This window comes from Camellia sinensis, chromosome 2 (genome assembly GCF_055761805.1).
Source record: "Camellia sinensis isolate YWXY chromosome 2, ASM5576180v1, whole genome shotgun sequence".
NCBI lineage: Eukaryota > Viridiplantae > Streptophyta > Magnoliopsida > Ericales > Theaceae > Camellia > Camellia sinensis.
In genome coordinates this window covers 103,452,337-103,475,041 of record NC_138962.1, presented here as the reverse complement: position 1 = coordinate 103,475,041, position 22,705 = coordinate 103,452,337, and the positions used below count along the sequence as shown (strand labels likewise).

General features: G+C 36.0%; 1 protein-coding gene across 1 annotated transcript in view; it reads right to left on the bottom strand.

Annotated features, from left to right (window-relative positions):
* LOC114256158 (nuclear pore complex protein NUP107) overlaps nt 1-22,705 on the bottom strand; it is a 36,292-nt gene that overhangs the window by 2,162 nt on the left and 11,425 nt on the right. The window contains 13 exon segments of the mRNA XM_082912593.1: nt 37-178; nt 3,207-3,409; nt 3,583-3,739; nt 3,860-3,924; nt 3,927-4,018; nt 8,592-8,780; nt 8,885-8,983; nt 10,841-10,963; nt 11,853-11,916; nt 11,919-11,980; nt 12,502-12,839; nt 15,060-15,171; nt 15,249-15,484. Of these exon segments, the coding sequence (XP_082768719.1) occupies nt 37-178; nt 3,207-3,409; nt 3,583-3,739; nt 3,860-3,924; nt 3,927-4,018; nt 8,592-8,780; nt 8,885-8,983; nt 10,841-10,963; nt 11,853-11,916; nt 11,919-11,980; nt 12,502-12,839; nt 15,060-15,171; nt 15,249-15,484 (1,882 nt within the window).

The following is a 22,705-nucleotide window of genomic DNA, read 5'->3' as shown; positions in this document are numbered from 1 at the left end:
TTTTGAAAGGATAATGCAGTTACAACCATCCCTTACCTTTAAAGCCAGCAGCAATCACTGTAGCAAGAATACCACCATCATTAAGTGCATGTGGACCAAGTCCATCACCGTCTGTTGCCAAGCAGCGAAGAACAACCTCAATGCAGTAATTGTCTGCTGCTGAGATAGAGACGCTCACCTTCCCATCAAGGAAAAATGTCAGAGACAAAAGATGTGTGTGTATATATATATAGAGGAGAGAGAGAGACCTAACTTAAAAAGCTTATCTGATGAAAAATAGTTTGGAAGAAGCAAATTTTACATATTACATAATTATATCCTACATCACCTCATCAAACTTTGTAGATTATACAAGACTTAAGTATCAAGTGATTCATAAACAAATCAACAGATATGTAATCGTATTGTTTCAGGAACTGAAAGGTTTAATTTGAGTTGTGGTCAAAGTTTTTAAAGGCAAATGCGTAACTTGAGGGTTTTTTTTTTTTTTTTTTTTTCCGTTTTTTCTCTCTCGGCACCAGGCTGTCTGGGTCAAGGCCCAACTAATTCCTAGGGGTGCATACGCCCTCGGCAAGGAGTTTTTCACAAGTGGACCATGGTTAATTCAAGGGTTTTCCTAAGAGGTTTCCATCCCTGAACCTTGGAAGGAGCACACCCCCAAGACCCAAGGCCTCGCCAACAAGCCAACCCCTTGGGGTTTAACTAGAGGGGGGGGTGAAAGCCTTAAGGGATTGAGGCATAAGCATTCAAAATTTAAATTTTAATATTTAGTTATTAAATCAAATATTTTAAATTACTAAATAAATAAATAAAATTATTAAAATATAAAAGTGTAAATACTTTTCTCCATAAAGCATTAAACATTTCACTGTAAAGAAGGAAATCTACCTTCATTAAAAGTGAAATTAACATTCTTAGCTTTAGTGATTGAACTTCTCACTTGAACATTAACTGTGTTTTTTCTTGATTGATCATTTCCTCTTATAAAATGTAGTTGCAAAAATGGTTTTTTTCATTTTTTATTTTTATTTTTATTTTTTGCTTTTTTTATGTTTGTTTCATCTACTAGATTAAGTTTAACAATAGCCTAAGGGAACTCTTCATATGCCCTCATATGGCTTATGTGCAAAAAATGTACAAGGCTCACCTAAGGTGCATGCCACAGACTATGATGCGCAACCCTTTGGGAAACATAGTCTAAAAATCAAAGCCTTGATACGTTTTACCATAGCCTCAAGGCAAGGTGAACATCAAGGCAAGCCTCAGTAAAGCTTTTTAATACATTAGTTGTTGTATGAAACCCAAGAAGTAAGAATACAGGCAACACAGCAAGTTCCAAATAATTAGGACACAACCACAGCCGAGTCATGGCTATTATCTATTTAATATGAAATTAAAAACAAATTATTCATTTTTTTACATAGCAAAATTTCTATTTACTATATGAAAATAATAACAAATAGTTCATGTTCTACATATAAATGTTGAAAATAATTAGGAAGAGAACTTAATGTTTTACTTTTAGAAGTCACAATTCACAAACAATTTTGAAGTTGTAAAGGCTCAGGGTTCCAAATATTAAAAAATCCAAATGATCGATAAATATATAAATCTAATTATTCTCTGAACTTCTCAAAAAACCTCAGGTTCACACTATATACATCATATTCTATGAAGCGCGGACACTTCATCTGACCTAACATATCAATGTCAAATACGTCTGGGACACAAACATGTTCGAAGACACGGTAGATACGTGTTGGACACACCCTCTCCTATATCCCATTTTTTTCACTTCTTTTGGTTGTTGGACACACCTCTGACATTCTCCGGACATGCGTGTCCCTTTCTGGAACAATCCTTGGACAAGATGATGGCCCTCTCCAAAAAAAAAAAAATCACTGATTTTGTTCATGTAGCCTGCAGGAACTCTAGATCTATGATTCAAAGAAAAAGTAGAACTAATCATATTAGCATAACTATAATTAATGTTAAAAAAAGGAAAAGGCAAAAGAAAAAGAAACATACTTATCTGGGTTCAGTTTCGTCTTCTTCAACACATCTTTACTTTTTTATTAGGATTTGTAATCTTTACATCTCACCAAATGGGCTAGGCTGTAAAAATCTCTTTTTTGTTGGTATGTTGTACACCTGTTATGGGATTTGTTGGGTGTTTTATTCTACATTTCCATCGATCCAATTCATTATGCAAGGCTTTGTATTTGGATCTTAGTTGCACAAAGCGGGGGCAGGTGGGAGAGAGCATATAGAAGTTTCTAAGGTTGGGAATGCCTATGGAAGCGTGTATATATATTTCATATATTAAACGTATAAATATATTATAACAATTAATTTTCTACGTAGACATAAAATATGAATAAGAATTTGTGATTGATGTCAATTATAAATTGTTTTTGTCAAGTATGAATACACATATTATATAAATAGAAAGTACTATCATTAGTTTAAGTTGCTTTTCTTTTGTTTCTTTGATATTTGTATGTTTTTCGTTTCTATCTCAGTTGAGAGCCAGTTTCTTCCTTGATGGAAGGGAGTTTCTTACTTGGGAGCACAGAAACACGTTTCTCAATAAGAAGCATCACCTAAGTAGAAGTTTTTTGCTACTAAGATTTGGATATCATCAAGCCCATCATTTCAAAGGATGATGCGTGGAAAAAAAATATTGCAAACAAAAAAATAAATAAATAAATAAATGAACAAATAGTTTATTATTAAATAAAAATATATCCAATAAAAATGAAAAAAAATAAAACTCAATATTAACTTAGTATTTTCGAAATTCATGAATATTGTAATATATATTGCATATAAAATATATAAAAATGTCTTTTTCACGCGTCCATCGACATGTCGTGCCTCGCTTTTTTTAAGATTGTTGTGTTGGCAAATCCGAATCATGTTGTATATTTGTCACGTGTCAAGTGTCTATGTCCATGCTTCTTTAGATCATAATAGATAGACCTAATCATGGATAAAGAGTAGTGACCTTCGGAAAATAGTGCACCTTAACACATTACCAGACTATCCCACTAAAAATAATGCAATCAAATTTGGCACATAGATCCTTAAGGCACAATGAAGCACAAAAGTGTAAAGCTATCCTCAAATTACCAAAAACTAATACAACATTTCATTTGGCTCCCATCCCTTTGAATCATATGACAGGACAAAAGGAAGCAGCATACCATGAGCTGGCGATTTAAGACAACTTCCTCGCTTACTAAAGAATAAAGGGCACTCAGTAGTGTTGCACACAAGGTGGCATCCGGGCACATACATTCACCAGAAGGCAAACAAAGCATTGCAATGGCATGCAATTCTAGGAACAAAGGTTCTACTGATTCATAAACATGATCTTCAGTGGGAACCAACCATGGATTTTCTTTTCCTAGAAAATAAAATATATCAATTAATTCAAACCTGAAAGCTCTCACAAGTAGAAGAACATAAAATGATGTGACCAAGTCAACAATCCGCAATAAAAACTGCACAAATAAACATGGTGGCTAATCCAAAGATCTCTACGTGCAATGTTTGTAGCATATAGGTACATCAACTCACTTAAGAGCTGTGAAAATGATGAATTTAGTGTTTCCTTAGCTGCTGCAATCGCTCTTTGCTTTTCCTCAACTGACAATTCAAGGGGAGAAACTTCCACATTCTCTAACTCAACTTTCAGCCAGTTGTGATAAGTTGCATCACAGGAGTAGTACTTGCTCTAATTTAATGAAACATTGTGCAAACTTGCAGTCTTAGAAGTGATAATATATCAAGGCCAAAAGAAAAGCATAAACAACATTGAGTGCAATGAACAAATACAGATCTAAATAAACCATACCCAGTCCTGGAACTCTCTTAGGTTCTCAGAAACATCATGATCCTCAGTAGAAAGAAGAGTTTCAGTTCAGCAAGAAAACTTAGCAATGTGTGTGCACCTATGGGCATTGCGGGCACCCTCCACATGGAAATAAGAGCAAACTCCCTGAACAGTATGTTGCTACAAACAATGAAAGATCAGTATTTAGCAAGCCAACAAGATGAGAACAAGAAAATAGGTGGGTAAGAAAAATAATAAAGTAATTAGTCAAGCATGTATAAGAATAATGGAAGGAGAGACCACAGTAGCAGACAATGGGAGAAACTAGACAAATTCAAACCACAAATAGATGGTAGAGCTTAATCAAAGGAACAAGAAAAACATGTTCAGAACCCAGAAGCACCAGCAATAAAGACTATCACAAATGTAATTGCTTCCAATTTTAAATCAAGTAAAGAATAAAAATAAAAATAAAAATCACCAAGTTCTCATTATTCACTGAGAAAGGGCATTTTTTACATGATTTGTGGACATGTATACAAGCATCGAATGTCAATACTGGAACCAAATGTATGATATGGAAAACCCCACAATTCAAGACACGGGGAAATAGACTCATATTTGTATTCATCTAAGTTCGATTACCCTTGTACTAAATACACTCCTGTAACTTAGTAGACAGCAGATGGGCAAAGAAAATTTATAACTGGGTGAGGCCAAAGCCAGTTAGCTGGTGTTGGTTCGACCAATTGAAAGTATTAGGAGAAAGTGATTTTGGTAAGTTTGATCCATGCTCCATTTTTTGAGATCACCATATCCCCGTGTCCATGTTCATGCTTCTTAAGTGCAATTAAGCATATAAAAAACAAATATAGTGATCATTCCGAAGTATTTACAATTCATTTAAAGCTTCAATAATTACTTGAGTACATGCGTACGGACCACTTGTTTCCAAGTTGAATCTGAGGTTATGTAGAAAAGCCTCTTTTTGAGCATGGTGTTTTATTATTGAACTCAACTTCCAGTTGCACCAAATAAAGCACCAATAGGAGGGGGGGAAAAAAAAGAATTTCACTCTAATGGACGCATCCTTTGAAGACTCAAGACCTCTAGTGACAGGAAAGGAAAGGAAAGGAAAACCATTTTCTTTTACTGTCATGTACACGTGTTCAATTGTTACAAGAAAATGTAGGTTCCACCATAACTATTTTCTTTAGTTTTCCTCAAATCCTTTCCTATAAAAAGTATAGGATTCAACATCGCGGAAAGGTTAAAATTATTTTTTTACATAAATTTTCTTTTAAACTGAATAAATAACGGGAAAATGAATTATTTCTATTTTATTTTCCTTTCATTTCCTTTCCGTTAAACCATTTTCTCTCAAGAAACATTTTCGTGTAACGATATATGCTTGACATCAAGTTGTTGAAGGGGGCTAATCTTTTTTGAAATTTTCTTTACTGTTTGTATTAAAATAAGACTTCATGAGACAATTTTTCTACATTTCAAGTGGATTCAGAGCCTTTCTACATTTCAAGTGGATTCAGAACCTCATAGAAGGATCTACCTTTACAAACTTCACTTTCTAGAGTTGTTGCCAGGTGTTTCACATATAAAATATTTTTCCAACCAAAGAATTTTTTTTCACATATTGCAAGGCCTTTAGTTTAAAGCTACTATTGAAATGTCTTTGTGAGAATATATTGTATATATTCTATATTAGGCATACTTCTGATTGTATATATTAGGCTTAATTTAGGCATGGTTTTAATTACGTTATATTAGGCATGATTGTGATTATATAATTTTTGTATTTTCTTTCTAGTTTTAGGAGTTAGGGATTATATATACTGAGGTCTTGATGTAACTATACAATTGAATATACAAATTTCCCATAAAACCTACAGTCTTGACATATAAAATCATGAAATTCCTTTACAGATAATAATGGATCCACTATGGAGAAAACAACCACCAAAACATTTCAAATACCGTCATTTCCAAACATGGTTATTGAGAAGTTGGCAATGAGTAAACCAAATGGAAAAAAAGGTTTCAGCGAGAAAAAAGGTTAGCATCCATTACATTGGCAAGTCGAAAACGAACTGAGAAATACGTAGGTGTAGAAGTTATTAAGGATGGGATGTTGGGGTTAATAGTAGAGTTGTCATTATACCCGCTAACCCGAATAAATCGTCCGACCTAGACAGCCTCATGATGTTAGAGACGATTTCAAGCGGGTGAATGATCGACTGCGGTTTTCTAATATATTATTTCACGAGTTTGTGGTCGGAAATGGATACAAAAAATACACACCCGACCAAATAAATATAATTATATAGCATTTTATATTGGTGGCGTTGGAAGTACACTCTTGTCAATCTGAGTTCTCTATGACAGACTACTACGCTTTCTCATAACCATTCAATATCTTTCTCTCATAAACCCAAAGACGTCCCCAAAAAACAAAGATACTTTCTCTCTCTATCTCTCACTCACTCTTCACTCTAGGTCTCTCCCACTTTCTCCCATTTTTCTTCATAACCATTCAATGTTTTTCTCTCTCATAAACCCTAAGAGTCTTTTCTAGAAAACTAAAAAGACTATCTCTCAGTCTCTCTTCACTCTATAGGTCACTTACACTCTGTTTTTTCTTCTCTCCATTGGAGTCCAAGAAATACTCTCTCTCTCTCTCTCTCTCTCTCTCTCTCTTCCCCCATTTTCTTCCTCCACTCTCTCCTCCCTTTTTTCCCCCATTTCCTTCCTCCACTCTCTTGCACGGATCTGTAAATATATATATATATATATAAGTTTTAAGGTGTATTGTTTTGAAATTTGAATTTCATTTTTTATAAATTTTTTTCTACTCTTTCTCTATCTTTGCTGGATCTTCAAAATCGACAAAACTGATAATCAAACCGAGGTCTATGATTCGGTTGATTTCGAATAGTATATCGACCAATAAAGAGTGACTGATTTCCTCACCCGATGGTGTCGGTTCAACTGACGAGCTAAGGGTAACCCGATCCTACTCGACACGACTCAACTCGTGAACACTTGTAGTTAATATAGCATGCGTGCAGGGGACAAAAGAAGACTCACAATTCCACTAGCCATGGGTTATGGGACTTGAAATTTTGGCCAAGCAATACCACAAAACGAATTTTGACGTTGAGAAATTATACCACCTCGACATGTTGCGAGCCCTATGAGCACCGCGACATTATCACCATACCTCTACATGACAAAGCTCCGAGACCCGACGATGTCCTCACAAGAGAAATTGAGGTTGTACGCCTAGCATAAGTAGGGACATATACCCACCAACTAGGATGCTTAGCTCACAAGAGCAGGTGCCACCCTAACAGGAAAGCGCTCCAAAGTGAATGAGTCAAAGCATGAAGAGCACGATGCATGGTTGGGAGCATATGTGGCAGAGCCAAGTTCACTGCTTAGCCATAACCTACTTGATAACATCATGGCTCTAGAGCACCTAGCTTGCCTAGAGCCTATGTTGACCATTGTCCTTTGTACCTCGTTCTTATGAGGAACACTCGAGAATGACTATCTTGACTCGGTCAACATAACCTAGTCCTCGGCTTGCCTATGTCTCCCTTATGCACTCCCTATGTCTCCCTAGGCATTCACTGCTCGAGATCATTTAAGGATTATAGATTGGAGGCTAGGATCAAGGGTTTGTCCAGGTTGCCTGGCTACCCTAAGAAAACAACTCCACCTTGACTAGGCTTAACGAGAAGGGACGTTGACCTTTCAATCTCGCCTACTACATGCCTTGATACACCTCCCAAGATATCATACCTACCCATGCAACTCCTATGATGGCCTAAACAGTGAGTAATTTAGGCTTTAACAGTTAAATTAAAAGCTAATAGGTATAGGAAGAGATTAAAGTTGATTTGGGGGTGATTGGACAGGGCTTTGAGGTTGAAAAGTGTACTTTTCGAAGGCTATGAATAGTAACCCAATAATAATAACCAGAGTATGTGCGTAAAGAAGAAGAAAGAGAAGAAGAAGAAGAAGAAGAAGAAGATAGGTTTAGGAATCCCTTCGTTATTATTGGATTACTAAGAAAGCTTTCTTAGTTAGTATCAAACCCTAACGGATTTTGGAGCTTTCATAGTCCATAAGAAAGCTTCAAAGTACTGAAATATTTTTAATATATCAACTCCATTAAATATAAGCATTAGATGACTTTATATAGAACTAGGAGACTTCCTAAACCAACTAGAACCAAAAAACTACTTTTGACTTCCAAAACCAATTTAAGACCAAATAAGAAGTATAAATAAAAATCAATTAAATAACTAGACCCACAAGACAACTCATGGGCAACCCCTACAGCCTATGTCAGCAAATTTGAAATTGCTAAAATACCTCTGACCTAAAAATACTAGAAAACAAAAAAATAATCATAAAATAAGACTCTAATAATACTATAAACATAATTATATAAGATTCATGTACGTTTCTCTTTGAAATCATGCCAATATCTAAATATCATCGCTTCTTTGAATTTAGCCTTCCTTGAGCCTCTTATATTCTGCATCATCACCTCTGATACCTGATACCTAATACCCACAAACGTTGAGTTGGTAGATGTATATTGATTGAAGATAATCCTCCCTCTTTTTTGTGCATGTAGAAAAGTGTCTATGTAAATAGAAGAGACATGTTGCAATTTTTATGGGACCAAATACAAATAGAAGTACTTGCATAACAAATATATATATACCTGTGCAACAGTGCTCGGAGGAGAAGTTTGGCACTAGAAGCCTGAGCATCATTAATAGTGGAGGGAGGTGTAAAGCAGAGCCATTGTATAACCATAGCCTTTTGAAGACTCTGCAAGCGATGTTGCTCAGCAACATCAAACGATTTATCATATTTTCCAGGTTTGATTTCCCGAGATCTTGACAGAACCCTGTTAGAGTAGATTGTAAATGAACTCCCTAGTTATGAAAATTATACTATTTAATTCACCCTGTCTCAAACAATAAAATTAAGGTCAAGGAAATGGATAAAAACCTCTCAGCAATTTCTTCGAAACTGCCTTTTGAATCATCTCCAGGAGAAAATGGTAAGTATTCAATAGCAGAAAGGAAGATTTTATATTTGACATGCACACTGGCCAAAGAAAAAGCAACAAGTTACCACATTTAAAACAAACTCACAACACAACTTCATATTTAAGAATCCTCTTATAATCTTTCTGTGTATCCAGGATAGTTGGTAGCACAGCACTCTCCCTCCCAGTTCTACATACAATTTGTTGTTTCTCTTGAAAAGGGAAATCAGAAGCATGTTTATCATGAACATAAGTGATCATGTGAGAACTTCTGTCACACAGCTAGTGGGACATTTTACAGCAAATGAACAAAGAGAACGGTTATGAAACTGTTCACAATACAGTACCCATAGGCCAATGAAATAAAGAAGCCAAGGCTCCTCATTTCAAAAGCAACAACCATACATCTCTTTAGTGACAACATGGATAATCTTACTAACATAGTTTAGTTGAGAAAACCTGGGCACAGTAACATTATCACTGCATTTCCCTTTGTATTGCAATTATATTTGCTCACAGAATATATCTATCAATAAATAACAATACAAATGCAAATAAACAAGTTGAACAGATGAACTTCAGCAATATCTTAACATACGTAGTTTTATCTTCTTTTTTCCTTTTCTTTTGCTACACGACCTCACATAGCTTACAATACATATAGAAGACTAAATGTACACTATTTTGCAAACATAATGAGCATGTTTAGAAACAAAAAATATCTACAAGCCTAATTTTATATCCCATTTTGTTAATATCTAGGACTGAGTATTATTTTCAGATGTGTAACTGAAAGAAGAGATTTTCTAGAAAATATTATAATTTGGAAGAAAACAGTATTGGTCTTTGTAATGGTCCTCTGTCCTCCATTTGTGGCTATGTGAAATATTTATATCCAATTTCTATAGTTTTAGATTTTTTTCTCTGAATTTCGTACAATGACGCATAATGAATTTGATAGTTGTAACTAGGATAATCAATATTGAATCATCATAGTAATACTCATAAACATGAACCTTTAATGTATGCTCCATCATCTTCATTATTAATGTAGGTTTAGGACCACCGTTAGTTACAATTTTTTTGTCACGATTATAGGAAAGTTATTTTGAATCAGACTTGTTTGTTTAATCTAGTTGTAGCTTTGTAATCATTACATTGCATGAAAAGAAAAAAAAAAAAAAAAATCTAAACAAAATTTAAATTAATAAATTTTATATTAATTGTAACATAACATAAAATATATCCCATTTTGTTAATATATAGGGAGGACAAAGGACCATTACAAAGACCAATACTGTTTTATTAATATTTTCTACAAAATCTCTTCTTGCAGTAACACAGCTGAAAAAAATACTCAGTCCTGGGTTGAAATTACCACCTCCAACACCGTCTTCAGTTTTATTTAGGGTTAATTAGAATGCAGGGTGTAGGACCAAAAAAAAATTAACAAAACACGGGGGAGTTGCACCCCTCCATTTTGTGTAAATTTTTTTTCCTATCCCACTGTTCGATGATTCCCCCAATAATAAACAGTTTTTTTTTTTTTTTTAATAAATAATTCCCCCAATAATAAATAGTGAAGCACAATGGAGGCACCTGTAAATTGTGCACAACCCTAAAGAAGCATCAACTCCCCCCCAGCCAAAAAGTAAAAAAAAAAGACTAAATAAATCAAACATAAAGGAAAAGGAATGAACAAGTTGAAGAACAAAAGAATGAGTAATGCTATACACAAAACAAATCTTACAAACTTTTCTAACTCACCTTTTATATCATTGAAGTGAGTCCAGTTTCCACAGTTTCATTATTGTACAGTTAGCAAGAAAAATTTGTAAGATTTGTTAGTTTGGATAGCATTTTTCCAAAAGTATTAAAGAGATGAAACAAATTTCAGTTCTGCCGTGAAAAAACACCTGCTGTTCAGCCTTAACTCCATCATGTGCACAAAGAGGTCAATGCAACGATGATGTGCAAGTTGAGAAGCATAAATGCCAACCAACTCTTCACGGTGCTTTGAAAATAGAAATATCGCATACCTGGAAAATTAGAAATTGCATTTCCCAGTTAATGGTTGCACATAATGTCTCCCAATGCATGGCAATACCAAGCTAATGTAAACAATTGTATCCAACTTTGTTTAACATATACCAAATCATATAATGGAAAAAAAAAAAACATAACCTTGGTCATTCTTCACAAGGCAAGTAAGCCATCCTATCTACGGATGTCACACATTTCAGGGGTATGAATCATCCAAGAGATCCTCAAATGAATCAACTTGACCACATGGATGCCATCATGTCCTTTCTAATGGACTAGCAGAAAATTACTGGTACAAATTATAGATTTTAAAGACCAAGGTCTTACAAACAAAAAGAGCAAATACAGACCAATAAATTTCAAACTGAAATCCATTACAACAATTGATATTGGTTTTCTATACAATAGGTCACTTGTCGGTTGTAACTTGTGTGTAATAATGCTAATTAGCTTTAATACAGTTACTCTCTAAAGAAACCAACTTGATTCTATGCTTTAAAACTGTAACTCTTTCATTTTTAATAAATCATTACGTATCATCAGTTGTTACTTGTTAGCTTGTGTGCTTTCTCCTACCACTGGTGCAAGTATCTTACTTATCAAAAACGAATATGAAGACGAATTGTTCTACCGTATCATCTTTATATGTACTTTCAAATGATAATTGCAAATGAACATGAAATAGCTGGACTCTCTACCTTGATAACTCTGAGGACAAACAACAAAACAAAAGGCACAAATCAAAATAATAGATACATGTAAAATACTATTGTCCAACTCTAACCATGTTAAAAAGATAACTCCATTGTGACAATCAATTATTTTAGGTATTACAATCTATTGATCTGTAACAATGATTAATACACATGGCTCAGAAACGCTTACATATGAAGAATGAGGTCACCAACAGTCATGATCTTCTCTCTAAAAGCATCCTTCATTTGTTCCACAAGTATCTAAGAACAAGAACCAAGTGTGCACCAAAACGAATCATCTGAGGATCACCATGAGGCCTGAGAGAAACCAAAAAGCACATCCAGCTCAATGACACGAGTATTCCATGCTCCGGCGGATGAATGTTTATAATAACAAACAGTGTTTAAGCAAACACGGATGCATGCATGCATGCATATGCACAGCATGTTCTTCACTTTTATTTTATTAAAAAGAAAAAAAAAATGGAAGAACAAATTCCAAACATGGCCCATAGTGAAACAGAATGCTACTTGGAATGCCAGTAAGAAACATCAACAGAGTTATTTTTAAGATGTTTTCCTTTTAAGCATTTGGCAGAATATTTCAGCCACCTAATCTTGGTCTAGCTTTCAAATGGATCAACACAAAGCAGTGAATGACGACTTCGATTTATATATCTATTTCGTTAATCACAACAAGAATATAACAAATATAAAAGGTGGCCACAAATTGGAAGGACCATAACAAGTTATAGGCACACGAACATCTAAAAGAAAACAAAGGTTTGTATCTAGAAACAGGACTCTAACTTTAATGCAAATAAAAAGTACAAATTCACCCGAAGACGTTTTCCTCATCTTCAGATGGTGATATCCATGACCATATAACGTCTAGCAGATGCGGTATATCCCCCATCATAAGATTCATCTGGACATCAATGATCGGTAAGAGAAGACTGGCCAATGACATGTTATTCAAACTGAGGAAACTAAAACAATTGCCACATTTGCTGATGTATACAAAAAAGTAAAAAAGACCAAGCACAGATACTTTGTTTTTATTAAAATTAAATAGAGCAAGCAAACATACAGTGCAGGGACTTTGAAAAAAGAGAAGTGAGGAAGAGAAAAAGAATAAAGCAAATAGTGGTGCTCCAAACTTGTTTCTTGGTACTCCCTCCGTCCCAAAATATTAGTCTCTTATTCCATTTTTCATTGTCCCAAAACATTAGTCCCTTTTCAAAAATCAAGGACAAAAATAATATGAATTTCCTATTTTGCCCTTCTTTTAAATTCATTACAACATAGAAAGTACAATTATGACAATCAATATTCCCTAAAAAAATGTACTATCAAAGGGCATTTCGGAAAATCAATTTTTTTAAAGTACAATAATTGTACTATCAAAAAAAGTTGAATTTCCCAAAAGGGACTGTTATTTTGGGAAGGAGGGAGTACAATATACACAAGAACCAAGCCAAACTAAGCCTTATGTCCCAACACAATACACACAAGAAGCAGAAAAATATATGTAATTCATCAACAGGTTACACGGATGTTATGATTCATGATATGGTGTATAGGAACCTACATTAGGTTTTTTTTTTTAAATAAAAAATAAAAAACTGCCAAAAGTAAGATAAGGCGCGAAATTCTTCCATTCTATAGGGGAATACATACAGAGGCGAGAAAGGAATACAGAAGTAATCCAATGAATGCACAATAGACCTGCTATGCTAAATAGATAATCAGAAAAATATTGTGAAGGCAGTATGGTACCAATGAGTTGCTAGCAACAGGTTCGTCACCAATAAGGGAATTTTTGTCATGACAGAAAACCCTTTGCTTTTTCTCATCCAAATTGAGAACCGAATTCTATTAAGCTACAGAGTACAAAACACCCCATAAGTGACAGGACCAAATAACACACATTAGAATTGTGTTCTTTCTGCACCCAATTACTCAACTCACTTCAACAAAAAATTTCCCTATTACATGTGGTTGGATATATGGTCATTTCCCCTAGCTGGCAATATTTTAAGTCATATCCTCAAATAATTCTAAATCAATTATGTCTTTTCTTATCATCTCAACCCATCTCCTCCTGGGCCTTTTACTTCTTTTACCACTCAATGTGGATCAAATAGTCCTCTTTACAGGTGCGTATGTTGGTCCAGGTTGCACATGCTTATATAATGCACATTAGTTTCATACCCATGCAATGTGGGACTCCTGCTTCATACCATCTCAAGGCCTTCTTCCATTTTATCATGAGTTGGTGCTACTTTTAGCTTAGGGGTGTTCAAAACGCCAAATCACCCAACCTGCCCAATCCGATCACATTACGGATGGTTTCACCAATCCTATTGTCGGCAACGGTTGAGATTCTCAAAATTTATTTGAATTTGAGTCGGACATCGAGGAAAATTTATTTTTTCTCAAAATGCCTTATAAGGTATAACAATCCAACCAACTCTAATTCTTTCTATGAGCCACATTTTCCTCAATCTTTAGGAATAATTGACTCAAAACATCAGAAATTGACCACTCTTGGGTACCACTTACCCTTCCTCATGTGTTACTTGATCTTTACTTTTATTTCTAAGTTCGCTAAAATTGCATTCCAAATAATTTGTTTTGGTCCTATTTAACCTAAAACCTTTAGATTCAATAGTGTCCCCCACAATTTTAACCTAAAAGTTTACCCCACTTATTTGTCAACTAAATCATATTATTTGTATACTACCTCGTGCATGCTGAACATCAAATGTGTCCTGACATGTTTGGTCACCAAGTCAGCAGCGACCGTGAATTTTTTTATATCCAATTAACTTTGGAATATGCATAATTTGTGTAGAATAGAACTCATAATCTACTACTCAACATGTCTAAATATGTTTCCTACATAGAGATATTGAATGGTCTAAATATTGCTAATTTGGTTCTTACTATGTAATTGTGCAATGTATTAGTTTCATGCATGTTTAGGAGGTGAGAGCCAGTTAAGCAGGTGGTCAGTTACTAGAATTATCAACAAGTTAAATTCCTTGAGCCTGTGTTTAGATCATAGATTTGGGTAGGAGTTTGGAAAAATAAAGGGAAAAAGGTGTGCGAAATGTTGCCATATTTCAGTCACATTTCACTAACCTGTACCCTTTCCCTTTCCCTTTCCAAATCCCTACCCAAATCCATGATCCAAACACAACCTAAAATAAACTTTGATGATTGAAACCAGCAAATAGGTGGCTTGATCCTTACATTACTGTAACACAATCCCTTTTTAGGCAGCCCATCAAACAAGTTAACGGTCAACAAGACATCATTTCAAACAAGTCATAACCACCCTTATTTATAACGGAACAAGTGGCCCATGAGACATCATTTTAGAGCTCAAAACCAATTCGTATAAAGAAGCGGCATTTGAATATTCAAGTATGCTGAAGTCTTCTGCTAAGAAGATGCTCTTACTTTCCTTGCATTCTTGAGTAATAGCTTCATGTACTAAGTCACTAAATCATGCAGAAAATAGAATTATCAAATACTAATATACCCCACCAAAAAACCGTAATAAATTGACGACGTATACCTTGAATGGAGTTTCTGAAGAAGCGCAGACAGATGCCGAGGTTGCTGATCCAGAACTTGCAGTGGCCAATTTTCTGGCCCAACTGTAGATGGAGAAACACCTTCTCCTTGTCCATGACTTCTGTCAATTGCATCTTCATAAGTTTTAAATTGATCCATTCCACCTGGTTGCAAGCGGGCTAGTTCAAGATCCACCTGAACATCAAGCCATGACTTGGCCATCGCCCAACATGCTGACTGCAAAATCATTGGAATTTAATTTCCAAGATAACTATAAACTACAGAAGTAATAGGGCAAGAAAATGAGAAATGAAGATCAACGCAACTAAAACTACCAAGTAATATTGCAAAGGGAGCAGCTAAACCTCAAGATTTGCATTTAAACAAATTACATATTTGAACTACGAATCAGAATTCACTGCCTCAAGCTCTAAACTTAACACACTGCTTATTCACAGAACTTGATTACGTTGTCTACTAGTATAGTATGAGAAAGTATTCATGACAATGGAGAGCGACAAGCATAAACAACAATACAATGTGGTTGTTGTGAAGGCAAATGTGTGGCTTGATCGTTATTTTTCTCCCTTCAAAAGGTGCGTGTTTATTGGAATGGTACTCTATTGACCTCATAATGCCTAAAATAACACTAAGGCCTCGTTTGGAAACTTGGTTATTTTAGTTGGCTTTTTGGTTATTTGCCTATTTTATGAGATGAAAAAAAGTTGGGTTTGTGATGATTTGTGGATTTTTTTGTAGTTGAATAGATGGTTTAGAGAAAAGTGGTTGACTGATGTGTAGGATGTGACATTTTGTCTTATTGCCTATTTTAGCCTTTTTTGTCTTTATAGGCAATTTTAGCCCCAACCCTTTTTCCTAAACAGGGCCCAACTCTATTATCCAGTCACGGCCAAATACAACTTGCCAAGAGAGGGCCTTGGAAGTTTCTTACCCCTTCGCAGAACGTGCTTCTTGTAAAGTATAAGCTTCTAGTTCTGAAGTATCTCCCTACAACCAAAGCAGAAGTTAAATAAAATTGTGCCTTGTTGAAAATTATTGAAAAGCTCAACATGGTTTGAAGATTGGGATTAGATAAGATGTTGGTCAAGCGGTATCAAATAGGATTGGGAAGAACTACGGTATAAAGAGGTGCCTTAGATGTTGCATAGCTGAGCTTTTATCTTTTCTATATAATCTCAGTATACATGAGTTGAGCCTTGAGGCTGTGAACCAAGCTATTATTGCGAAAATTGGTGAATACAACCACTAAGAAAACTTGGAAGTTTCAAATAGCATTTTGTGTGCTTGATAGTTGTGGTTATGTGAGGTTAGAGGTGGTCGGTTGTGAACCTTTGGGAAAATGAGGGGCACTTTAGTGGCTTGAGAGCACTGGAGGTGGAGGAAGAGAAGACCAAAGTAGGCCTAGAGATGGGGGGTGCGCAGTGAGAGACCTTGAACACTTAGAGCATGTTTGGTAAGAAGGAATGGAATGAGTGTGGGAATGGAATGCAAGGTTGAATAGAATGGAATGTTCATTCCCATTCCATTGTTTGGTTGCCAACATGGAACAACATAGACATAGAATGATAATTCTTATTCTCATGCTTTGTTATGCCTTTAAATTAATGGAATGGAATATTTTTTATTTTTTTCAATTTTTTATTTATTATTATTATATATTTTTTTTAACAAGCTAGTAACAAACAAGTTAAAAATTCATATAGATTATGACAGCTGTGGAAGGGATGGTGTGAGTGGTGGTATTGGTGGCGGCATCAGTGATCGTGATAGTAATGGTATTAGGATGGTGGTGGTGGTAGGTCACTATGACAGTAGTGGTGGTAAGCTAGTGTTGTGGTGTTTGTGGAGGTGGTGGTGTTGGTTGTGGCGACGACAGTGGTGGTGGCAGGTAGTGGTAGTAGAGTGGTGGTTCTCACGATAATGGTAGTGTGATTTTTGTAAAAAATGATGATAGTGGTGGTAAGGTAATGGTTATGGCAGTGACGGTGGTGGTGGTGTGTAGCAGTAGTAGAGTGGTGGTTCTTGCGATAATGGTGGTGGTCGTATGCTTTTTGTTAAAGTGGCAGTAAGGTAACGGTTCTAGTAGCAGAGGCAGTGGTGATGGTAGAAGCGGAGGTAGTAGGGTAGTGATTCTAGTGATCGTGGTAGTGATTGTGGAGGTGGTGGTTGTAGCGGTGGTAGTGGTGGCGGCCGCGGCCGTGGCAGTAGTAAGGTGGCGGTGGTGGTGGTGGTGGTTGTGGAGGTAGTGGTAGTGGTTGTGGCGGGGTGGTGGTGGTGATGTGGTGGTTGTGGTGGTGATGTTGTGCTTGGACTTGTGGCGTCGATGGTGGTGGTGATAATGTAGTAATGGTAGTAGTGATTGTGATGGTGGTGACAACAGGGTGGCGGTTGTGGCGATAGCAGTAGTAGTAGTAATGGTGGTGGCACTGGTGGAAAGGAGTGGTAGTAGAAGGGAATGGTGGTAGTAGCTAATTGATAATGTTTTATGGTGATTCTATGATCGAATGGAATGGCTATTCCCTAGGTTAGAGAAAGGAATATGCATTCTCACATGTTAGAATAGCAATTCCATTAGAATGACTATTCCCACTTAGATAAGACATACAAAACATGGGAAATGGAATACAAACTAGAATGGACATTCCATTTCAGCCCCTTCCATCTGCCAAACGTGCACTTAGGGTTTGTGTAGTTATAGACTTTGTTGTATGATGATCGTGGTCGTTGCATGTATGATACGTTATATAGGCTCCTCTAGTATTGGAGGAGCCCAAGCAACTTATGGGGCAGGTGGCGGGCTCTCCTCACCTCAAGATGCTGATATCAACCTGACTATCGTCTGGGGTGACACGTCTGATATCTTCAAAGGCAACGTATCATGCACGTGGAGGAGTGGATGTAAGGTCCACATTGTCTCTCCCTAAGGAGACAGCCAAGCAAAACCTTGACAGTAACCATGGCCCTAGCCTCCAGTCCACAGTCCTCCGATGGTCCCCAAGCGAGGTTGCCTAGGCCCCACTCCCAGACTAGAAAGCCAAGTGGTTTGAGTATAATGAGTGATATTAAAGCAAGCCTTAGGCTGCTATGCAAGCATATGTTGGCCAAAGGACTGAATGGGCAGCCAAGGGCTCAACTTTAGGCCCCCAAGAGAGCATGGGTGAGCTAAGAACCCAAATAGGCATGCAAGTGAGTCTAGGTCCTCAATGAGCACGTAGGCAAGCTGACAGCCCAGCTCATTTGTCTTGGAGCTCTCCATACTTGATGGTGTGCATGCCTCGACTTAGGCTAGGCATGTAATCTCAATTGACAGTGGTGCCTTAGAGGTTTGCCACGTGGGGGTGTGATGACAATGATGTGGCTCGCCACGTGTCAGGCGTGGTATAGGTACCTACAGTAGTCTTGTATAAGATAATAATATATAATTGTCTCCCAAAAGAAAACGGATTTTACCCCGTAAATGTGACATCAAAAAATAGACAGTCATCTCGCCATTGCGCTACTTCATTGCCCTTCTACAACTACGTTTAAACAGTTATTCAACTAGATAACAATGTGACAGGTCAACAACTCATTCTCCTTTCATTACAGCAATTCAAGAAAACTAAATTACAAAGATTAACTATTTGCAATATCAGCCACCTCTTGTATCAGTTTACTACATAATTTTTAGGATTAATTTCAGTTTTATCCTGTAAACTATTGTCGTTTTTTCTATTTCATCCCTAAACTATCAATTTATCTAGTTAATCCCTAAAAATTTGATTTCAGTTCATATGGTCCAATTAGAGACAGCCCATCCAAATCAATAATGAGGGAAACCTAATCCACTAGGCAAAAAGATAATTTTACAGTTTGGACAACCTAATAGTGGGTTTGGCAATTGTTTTCTTAGTAGTTTTTTTTATTGGCATTTTTTCGTCTTTAGTGAACTTTTATAAAAAGAAATTTTCAAAAAAAAAATTCACTTTTCAGTCCTACTAGACTAAACAAACCTGAAAAGCAACTAAAAAAAACTTTAAAATTGTCGTTTTTGAGTCTTTTTCTCTAGTGAACTTTTTTTGGAATTTTTCAATTTTTTCCTACTTTTAAGATCCATTTAGACTTTTTGGGTGGATAAGATCCATTTAGACTTGACAAACCTAAAAAGTAAAAAGTTTTGGCACAAATTTTTTAAAAAATCACTTTAAAAAAAAAAATGGGCAAAAAAATGTAGCTTTGTTAGCTATGCCATACATCGCCTAAATCATACAACAACTATATTAGACAACTTACACTCTACAACCATACACCCATCCTCTTCTGTAACCCTCATTTCAAATTAGCGAATAAAAAAATGACTTAAATTGTTCAATTATTAAAATGACTTTTTGCCCATCAAATTAGATTTTAACATTCAATGGACTACCTTAGTTGAAATTAAAATCTTTACGACTAAATAAAAATAAAGGGTAACTTACAAATACACCCCCTGAAGTTTGCTTACAATACAAATTACTCCCTGTAGTTCTAGAAATTACATCTCGCCACTTCAAGTTTCTAATTGCATAACCAATGACCCCTTTTATTAATAAATCATCAAGTCAATTAACAGTTTTTAATGATATCATAAACATATTTCAATTAAAAATTCAGGTAATTTTATTGTTGTATAGGAGAGTGGTTAAGAATTTCATTTTTTCTATTAATTTTGGAAAATAAAATTTTTTGGCAAGGGGGTATTTGTAATTTTCAAAACTATAGGGGGCAATTCGTATTTTAAATTAAATCTCAGGGGGTGCATTTGTAATTTGGCATAAATAAAATTAATAGTTTAAGGACGAAACACAAAGAGTGGCGACAGTTTCAAGAAACATTTTTTTCAGCATCAACAAAGAATTTTATTAAAAAAGAAGAATGAGAGAAGACAAGAAGTCCTCAAACAAATAGAGAAAGAGAAGGCAGAACAGTCAAAACAAAGAATGAGAGAAGACAAGAAGTCCTCAAACAAATAGAGAAAGAGAAGGCAAAACAGTCAAAACAAATAACATTGAACTCCTAGCACTAGAGATGGCAAGCAGCAGCCCAATCCCTAGAAATCAAGAAAAATAAAACTCCTTCAAGAGGAGGAGAAGCAAATGCCCAAAATGAAGCCAAATATCAAGCCGTATTCCACAAAGCCTCCTCATCTAATTCCTTGCCGTCAAAGATTCGTGCATTTCTCTCCAACCAGATAGTCCAATAAATAGCAAACACAATACAGGACCACATTGTTTTGGCTCTCTTGTTGCTGCCAAATCCATTGAACCTAACACGAAGCATATGAATGTAGTACTGCGGAGCAAGTCACTGAACATCGCATAGGCCAAACAAACATTGGCATAAAGCAAAAGCCACCGAGTAGTGCAAAAATAGATGATCTGCCGATTCTGAGTTCCTCTTACACATCACACACCATTGAGGACAAAGAAAGTGATTGCGCCTTCTCCTTTGGAAAAGGTCATTGGTTGTGATACCCTTCCGAGTTCCTCTTATACATCACACACCATTGAGGACAAAGAAAGTGATTGCGCCTTCTCCTTTGGAAAAGGTCATTGGTTGTGACACCCTTCTGAGCTAAGGACCACCTGAAAAACCTCACTTATGAGGAACAACTGCTTTCCAAATTTTCTTATGAAGAGGAAACAAAGGGATCATCAATGAGTTTATCGAACTGAGATTTACAAGAGAAGCCCCCTAAAGAATTGATATTCCAAACCCTATTATCACAAGAGGAAGAAAGAAAAACCCCATCAATCAATGACAACAAAGAAGCTAACTCACCAGCCTCCCTATCATTTAAATTCCTACGAAAACCAAGATTCCAAGAAATGGGTGCCACATTAAAACATGCCACCGATGCTATTGAAACATCCCGAGTACGAACCAATCTGTAAAAGAGTCAAAAAGCTCTATCGAACAAGGAATCTACTAACCAAACATCCTCCCAAAATCGGATACTCACCCCATTCCCCACTTTCAATGATAGGAAATTGGACACTTGTGGATACAAACGAGTGATCAACTTCCAAGGAGAACGACAATTACCTCTAGCAACCACATTAGAATATCTACCATTGGCCTGAACTTCATACTTGCTTTTAATGATAGAATACCATAGCGACCCGCTTTCAACAGAAAATCTCCATGACCACTTACTCAAGAGGGCAATGTTCCTGGTAACAATGTTTCCTATAGCAAGGGCCCCTTTATCCCTAGGAAGAGAAACAACCTCCCACTTAACTAGATGATCCCTTTTACCCTCATCACACCCTTCCCAAAGAAAATTTGTCATCAATTTCTCAATTTTCCTCGCAATGTTGACCGGAATTTTGAACAAGGATAAGAAGTAAATAGGAACATAACCCAACACGGACTGTACCAAAGTATACCCCCCCTATAGATAACAAAGCTCACTTCCAACCCTCCAATCTTTTCCCAATTTTGACAAATACAGGCTCCCAAAAAGATGCCAATCTAGGATCTCCTCCCAATGGAAGCCCCAAATATTGAGAGGAAACTACTCAATGGGACATCCCAGCATATCCGCCATCCTTTGCACATAGGTAGACTCCAAATTCATACCCACAACACTACTCTTACTAAAATTAACCTTGAGCCCTGACACAATTTCAAAGATTCTCAAAAGCATTAGCAAATTGCCAACCTTGCCCTCCTTAGATAAAAAAAAAAAAAAGATAGTGTCATCCACAAACTGTAAATGGGTGACACCAATCCTACCCCTACCCACCACAAATCATTCAATAACATCCTTTTCTGTAGCTAGACCGATGATTCTACCCAACACATCAACTACTAAAATAAACAAAAATGGTGACATTGCATGACGACATTCACAATGACCTAAAAGAATTCCCAACCTTACCATTCACAATGACCGACATATTGCATGATGACACACTCCCAAATCCATCTCCTCCACCTAGACCCAAAGCCCTTCCTTTCCAACACAAAATTCAAAAGCCCCAATCCACATGATCATATGCTTTCTAGAAATGCACCTTAAAAACAGCGCCCTTTTTATGCAATCCCCTATACTCCTCAACTAAGAAGCACGGACACGAATACGGATGCGGACACGGACACAGGACATAGCGATTTCCAAAAAATGGGAACACGAACACGGCAGGGACACAACAATAAAATATGTTTTCATATATTTTTATTTTCTATCTAGATTAATATTACATCCACAAACAATCAATATTAACAAAAACTAACTCTAATTCTAGTCCTATATTTTTTTATACGGAAAAAAAAAAAAAAAAAAAAAAAAAAAAAAAAAAACTTTTAAAGTAACACATCTTTTTTATAGATGGTCTATTAAGTATTTAAATCTAAGAAAAAAAATAATAAACATTTAACATTCATCAAAAGCACCAAATAAAATGGAAAATATAT